At 38.0% G+C, this 6,351-nt stretch overlaps 3 protein-coding genes across 23 annotated transcripts in view; 2 read left to right on the top strand and 1 right to left on the bottom strand.

Annotated features, from left to right (window-relative positions):
• The first annotated feature begins 142 nt into the window (after nt 1-142).
• On the top strand, nt 143-1,520 carry LOC122533633 (protein D2-like). Of its 6 annotated transcripts, none has more exons than XM_043663545.1 (3): nt 143-264; nt 710-961; nt 1,045-1,520. In XM_043663545.1, the coding sequence occupies exons 2-3, from the start codon at nt 766-768 to the stop codon at nt 1,395-1,397; spliced, it is 549 nt and encodes a 182-aa protein (XP_043519480.1). In that variant the 5' UTR covers nt 143-264; nt 710-765; the 3' UTR covers nt 1,398-1,520. The 6 variants fall into 6 exon arrangements, with proteins under 6 accessions (XP_043519480.1, XP_043519472.1, XP_043519492.1 ...); XM_043663537.1 differs by having other exon boundaries at nt 201-354; XM_043663557.1 differs by having other exon boundaries at nt 225-311.
• Nucleotides 1,521-1,751: 231 nt separating this feature from the next.
• On the top strand, nt 1,752-3,630 carry LOC122533664 (protein D2-like). Its single transcript, XM_043663591.1, has 5 exons — nt 1,752-1,899; nt 1,992-2,104; nt 2,338-2,458; nt 2,724-2,937; nt 3,287-3,630. The coding sequence occupies exons 1-5, from the start codon at nt 1,878-1,880 to the stop codon at nt 3,423-3,425; spliced, it is 609 nt and encodes a 202-aa protein (XP_043519526.1). The 5' UTR covers nt 1,752-1,877; the 3' UTR covers nt 3,426-3,630.
• Nucleotides 3,616-6,351, bottom strand: part of LOC122533539 (alpha-1,6-mannosyl-glycoprotein 2-beta-N-acetylglucosaminyltransferase) — a 31,547-nt gene continuing 28,811 nt past the window's right edge. For all 16 annotated transcript variants that reach the window (XM_043663413.1, XM_043663367.1, XM_043663382.1 and 13 more), the window contains exons 7-9: nt 5,447-5,854; nt 4,746-4,996; nt 3,616-4,541 (exon numbers count right to left, since the gene is read on the bottom strand). In XM_043663413.1, the coding sequence (XP_043519348.1) occupies nt 4,313-4,541; nt 4,746-4,996; nt 5,447-5,854 (888 nt within the window). In that variant the 3' untranslated portion in view covers nt 3,616-4,312. The remainder of the gene's footprint in view (nt 4,542-4,745; nt 4,997-5,446; nt 5,855-6,351) is intronic.

Raw genomic sequence — 6,351 nt, 5'->3', positions numbered from 1 at the left:
AACTTAGTCTATGTGTAATTATTTCATAGCAATAAAAAAAAAATTTCGTTCAATATTCTTGTTTTTTGATTTGAAATTTGTATCTTACGTCATTAGTCTCTAATTTTCCATAGGTGGCGTGTTTGTCAGTTTGATGGTTTCGAGAACGTGATTGGCCAACCATGCAGCGCTACTAATGCATATGTAGTATACTGATATATAGAGCATTTGCAAAAAAGGAAGGACAAGGATCGACGGTGTGCCGGTTTCTAAGATTGGTGCAAAGTCAGTTATACTTTTCATTGCATTCTTCCTTTTAAAGTATTTTGTTAGTGAGTTCTTTGAGTGTCATGTCAGTGCTTTTGATGAACGCAAGTAATATCTGTTAAATAAATTGGCCGAAATGTATCGTATTTACTTTGCTAATATTGCACGCAATATCTAATACTGTAATGCAGAATATTACGATGTTCTCTTCCTTGTATTGCTTTCGTTTCTGCTGCTTTTCTTTTTTTTTATCGTATCTTTTGTTTTGTTTGTAATTTCGTAAAAAATTGGTAAAAAACAGTTGATTACAGTTCAATATCAATCATATTGCATGTTCGAGTTTCGTATCGGCCATTTCCGGTAACCTTGTATTCATGATTTCACCGCGATTACAAAGAACGAATTATTTGTTACTTCTTCAGTCTATTATAATCTATTAATATCTGTTTTATTGTATTTTCAGCTTCGTTAATTGCAAGAAAACCTTTTGTTGAAATTGGAACTCGTCTTTTGTCATCCATGGCTCAACAGTTGCAGACCCACGGTGTTGTGCCTGATGTTATAGACAAGGTTCCCACAAATGTATTGCAAGTCACTTATCCAAATAATCTTGCTGTTGAAATTGGCAAAGTGTTGACTCCAACACAAGTTAAGGATCCTCCTGCTGTTAAATGGGATGGAGATGCAAATACTTTTTATACTCTCTGTATGACTGGTATGTATTTAATGAGAGAATAGTAATTTTGTAGTAGTAATTTTTAATTAATAATTACATTAATTTATTAATTCTTCTTCCAGATCCAGATGCACCAAGTCGTAAAGAACCAAAATTTCGTGAATGGCATCACTGGCTTGTAGGAAACATTCCTGGTTCTGACGTTTCCAAAGGAGAAGTCCTCTCTGAATATGTTGGTTCAGGTCCTCCAAAAGGCACCGGATTACATCGTTATGTTTTCCTTTTGTATAAACAGCCTCAAAAGCTTACATTCGATGAACCTCGTTTAACTAATCGCAGCGGGGATAATAGAGCAAAATTTTCCATAAGAAAATTCGCCGCAAAATACAAACTAGGAGATCCTATTGCTGGAAATATGTACCAGGCTGAATTTGATGATTATGTTCCACTCCTATATAAACAATTAGGAGATTAAGCATGAGTAGAATATAAGGAATTTGAAACAGGAATATATAGATTTTGAAGATGGATATGCAGATATTTTACATTCTTGTAATACTTGTACGTGAAGAAGGAAAATAAACTAAATTACAATGTATTACCGTAGTGTAGTTGATCGAATTAATCCATTTTATGCAAGATATATTAATATATAAGATTTTATCAAATTGATTTGATGATTGGAATGATTACTGTTTTTATTTGATTTAAGTAAGAGGATGTTAAAGAGGTTGAAGAAGCATTAAGTGAATAAGGACATGGACATTTGTGAAAAGAGGGGAGAAAATGGTTGTCCAACAACAAATGAAAAGAAAAGTTAAGCGTAATAGGAATTCTTGTTGTTAGGTTATAAACTAGGAAAGGAGGGGGGAGAGTCGATGGGATAAAATGTTCCTCCAGAGTCGACCGTATTGTAGTTTGTCGAGGCTAAGTGAACGATCGTAACGAAACGAAGATGAAGTATTTCATGGTGATAGGTGCGTGCTTTTTAATTAGAATCGGATCATGAATTTGACTAGTTTGATTTTGAATCATCGTATGTTGAATACAAGATAAAAATAAATTGCAGGAGTCTTTATTTGCGGTATCCATATTATCACGGGTGCAGATACTCGTTCAAAATTCGAGGAAGCGCAAATTGTACCTGACATACTGGACAAGGCACCAACGGAGAAAATCGAGGTGTAGTTTTTTTTTTGGATAATTACGTTTAATATAAGAATGAATCTCTGAGTGACAAATGCGAAAAAAAAAATGTCAGGAGAAAGTAAAAGTCATAGATGCCTGTTAATTAATTGTGCGTAATCATTTAAGATAATTAATTAAAAAAAAAAATTGTTTCATATAATTAAATTAAATTATTAAATTATTTCATATAATATTATTTATAATAATATAATATTTATCTGAGTTAGGTCAAATACGGAGAGAAAGTGGTTGATTTTGGAAATGAGTTAACTCCGACGGAGACGCAAAAGATTCCAGAAATTCATTATAAACATGAAGGGGGAGTTCTTTACACACTTGTAATGACAGGTAAGTAGGCAGAGTTAATTTATAAATTTATTTCCAGGCCAGAGTTGATTGTGAAGAACGCGACCTTATATACATTACCTTATCCTTGTGAAACTTTCGAGGCTTGCAACTCGCGACAACTTTCACCGAGTCGCTGCGAACAAACCTGTTTCTTTCGTTTACTATTTCTTATTTGCTGTTTGACTTTTAATCGATCGATGATTCGATGGCTTACGATTTGATGCTTGTTGAAGCCATGACTAATTCGATGCTTTATCATGCGTAGATGCTGATGTGCCGACCAGAAAAGGATACAATCGAGAATTTCGGCATTGGCTTGTTGGAAATATTCCAGAGGAAAATATTGCGAAAGGAGAAATATTAGCAGAGTATGTTGGTCCAGCGCCACCAAAAGGTAGCGGGAAACATCGATACATCTTTCTCGTTTACAAGCAGAATCAAGGGTCTATTACTTTCGACGAGAGAAGACTAAGCAACAGGTACACGTATATATGTATAGCTTGCATGATTTTAACATTTTGTGGTCGTATCGAAACTTAGGTATAAACGATGATGATTAAAATGTTCATTGAACGAATGTCATAAATTATGCATTATGATAAGTTATTACATATTTTTAATCCTTAACGAGTTAAGAACTTTGTGCACATGTAATAACTTACGAAGTATATCGTAGCAGTATGATATGCGATATACGAACTAGTTTCTTATTTTGATGACTGAAAACAGATATACGACCGCAAAGAGTTGACTTACTTTCTATTTTTTTTCTGTTTCAATAAATTGATAAATGATAAATCGCGAATCATCGATTGGTACGAATTTCAGGGATGGCCCTCAACGAAAGCGATTCAACATAAAGAAGTTTGCAGAAAAATACAGTTTGGAAGGACCAATAGCAGGAAACTTTATGAGGGCAGAATATGACGATAACGTGCCAACATACGCGAAACTTTTAGGATTCTAAGGGATTAAGATGATTTTAAGTTGAGTAACCGGCTTACGAACGACACTCTTTTTTTTTTTATTGGTATTTAGGTGATGGTACGAACAAATTGCTTGTACAAGTACGACTGCCGGCCAATCGAGGTACGATATATTCAATTTACAATGAGGACGATGAAATGAGATAATAAACGTTTGAAGAAAATAATAGATACGAGAAAAATCGATCGATTTGTTTATTTTCGTTGATTCTCGTTACAAATATAAAACGTATCCTATGTAAATTTTGCGACTCGTGGATGGCTTTGGTTCGCTCTCGGAATTACTCCGAGTAGTTCAAAAATCTGGGTCGTCTTGAAGCGGGCAACGTTGCCTAGTAGATTACCATCGGGCAAACGATTTATAGACACTAGATCACTTTTTTTTTTTGTTACCCGTTTGTCGTTAATCGTTATTGAAATACGATGACTAGAATACGTGATAAGCGTGTTTCTCAGGGACGTCTGGCGACCGATAGAGATGCAAATTTGTCGAGGAGTTGAGTCGCTATGCGCAAAACGTGAATTGCTTTTGCCGCGTGAATCGGTTGCTAAATTCAGCACGAATTAATATAAAGATAAGTACGCCGCTAGAGATACCGCATGATCTGATAACAGACCGTGGGATCGATATAATAATTTGTCAATGCGAAGGAACTTGTTAAACGAGCATCTTCCACCAGAGACGAAACTGGACGAGTTAGGACAAGGCAGAAACGAAACGGGACAAGCGAGATGCGACTTTTTGGACAATGGGATAAAGAATAAGAGATAGATAGATAAATAGATAGATAAATAGAGAGAGAGAGAGAAAGAGGGGAGGAGATTGTAAAAGAAAAGAAAAAAGGAACTGAAAGGATATTTCGATGCCTCAAGGTAAAACAAGATCCGGATAAACGGTAATGTTCCAACAAAGCCGATGATCTCGTGTGTCGCCCCATCCACCGTTGCCTTTCCTGAGCTTCGTCTTTTTTGCAGTACCAGCTACAGTAAGCGTCAGTTGAGTAGGAAAAAGATGTTCTCGGGCAGCCTTTAGGACGTTTTGAACCTTTGCTATCACAGCGGTCGACTCGCAATTGGTTTTCTTGTGATGGACTCCGCTGGTATTGGTAACATTCACGAATACTTAATAATCACAAAAATATTTTGGAAGACATACAGTCGGGAAGGTGAAGGTAAGATTTCTTATAAGTCTTAGATTTTTTTGGCTGAATCACACAGCGATCACTTGACGTACCTGCATTTGTCAATGATAGGAAATCTTACCTTCAGGAAATAAGAAAGAATGAATTATTCTGACGTACCATTCTCCAATGTGGAAAACTCTAGGCGCCCTCATCATCATTGTGATCAAACCAGATTCTGTACGAGGCGCGATTCCGGGCCCTTTGCTCGGCGGCATACAGGTTTGCGCGATATGTTGAAGGCTCCAGTCCCAGTTGTAATCGTCGTACGAGCAAAACTGGGCGGCGCACTTTCTCAATTTGTTCCACGTGACACGATTAAACGCCATACCCATGTTGTGTTTGCTCGAGATCCAAGGAATTACCTCAGCCTGAATGAAACATCACGAACGCCGTTTTTAAAGTGTAGCGATGGCATCGTATTAAGGATAAAACGAATAGGAAGATCGCAGGACGATCGGTGCGCGTGAGCGCGTGCGCGCACGCGATTGCATGTTATTGAACATTCAAAACAAATTTCATACAACGCGACTCGTTACATAACGCTGCTCCTATTAATCGTTATCTAATGACATTGAACTTTCTTTCGTGGGATTTATGACAATTCCCTGGACGATTGTTCGAAGCTTGCGTAAGATCGTGCACAACGTCAGATCATTGATCACGAATTTATCGATCGGAGGTCGATCAAACTAACGGACAAATCTGAAAAAAAAAAATGACGCGTGCGTGCGCACGTGAGCGCCCGACTCCATAGAGACAGGGAGAGATGGAAGAGAATTGCACGCGTAACGAAAGGGTCGTCGAAAGTTGTCGGCAACCTTTTGATAATGATTGTAGAGTTCGGGTAGGAGTTGGAAAGCCCACGCGGAAGCAGATTGCAAAATCTGTGCGTTCCGAGCGATGGGTACGAAGGCGGCAGCGCCAGCGTTGCTAGCGATGTCATTAATGCTGTTGTTTTTGCTGTTGCTCATCCCGGTAGGAGTGCTATTGCTACTACTTCCGGTGCTACTGCTTCCGCTGCCACTACTGCTGCTGCTGCTGCTGCTGCTGCTACTGCTGCTGCTGCTGATGCTGCTGCTGCTGCTGATGCTGCTGCTCGGAAATCCGCCGATTCTTCCGCTCTCGCTGGTGTCTTCAGCTTTTATCGACTGTAGTCTTGCCGATGCCTCCCATCTCTTTAATCCACGAAGTAGCTCCTTTTGCAGGGCGCTGTTGACGCCAAGGAACTAACGGACGAGGCGTGCGTGAAACATCGACACACAGATATTCATACTGAAATCGAGCTAATGATTCGATATGATGATAATTCGGTATGCACCCATCGTCCAACGATTTTTTACGCGGTACTGGTTAATTTCTTTCTTTCTTTCTTTTCNTTTTTTTTTTTTTTGATTCAGATCGACTCGAATTTGCCTGCTTTTCATACATTGAATTTTCGTTCCTTTCATGTATTCCTATCTCTATCTACTTCTCCTTCCCTTCTTTGTGAAACGCGATGAAGAAGAAAGGTGAGCGGGGAATAAGAAAAAAAGACAGACAGACAGAGAAAGAGAGAATGCAACTGTCAAGTAAAAACAACTTTTATCAGAAAATGAAATAAAGGTCAACATGGAAGAAAAACATGGCAAGTTTATTAAGTTTTTGTCTTTAGCTATGAAATATGAGCTGAAGAGTAGAGTAGAGGTAGTTAGTTTAACTTAATTGATATTAACGTGCATAACTA

Source organism: Frieseomelitta varia, unplaced genomic scaffold (genome assembly GCF_011392965.1).
Source record: "Frieseomelitta varia isolate USP_RPSP 00005682 unplaced genomic scaffold, Fvar_1.2 scaffold_146, whole genome shotgun sequence".
Taxonomy (NCBI): Eukaryota; Metazoa; Arthropoda; class Insecta; order Hymenoptera; family Apidae; genus Frieseomelitta; species Frieseomelitta varia.
This window is presented reverse-complemented; position numbering and strand designations above follow the sequence as displayed.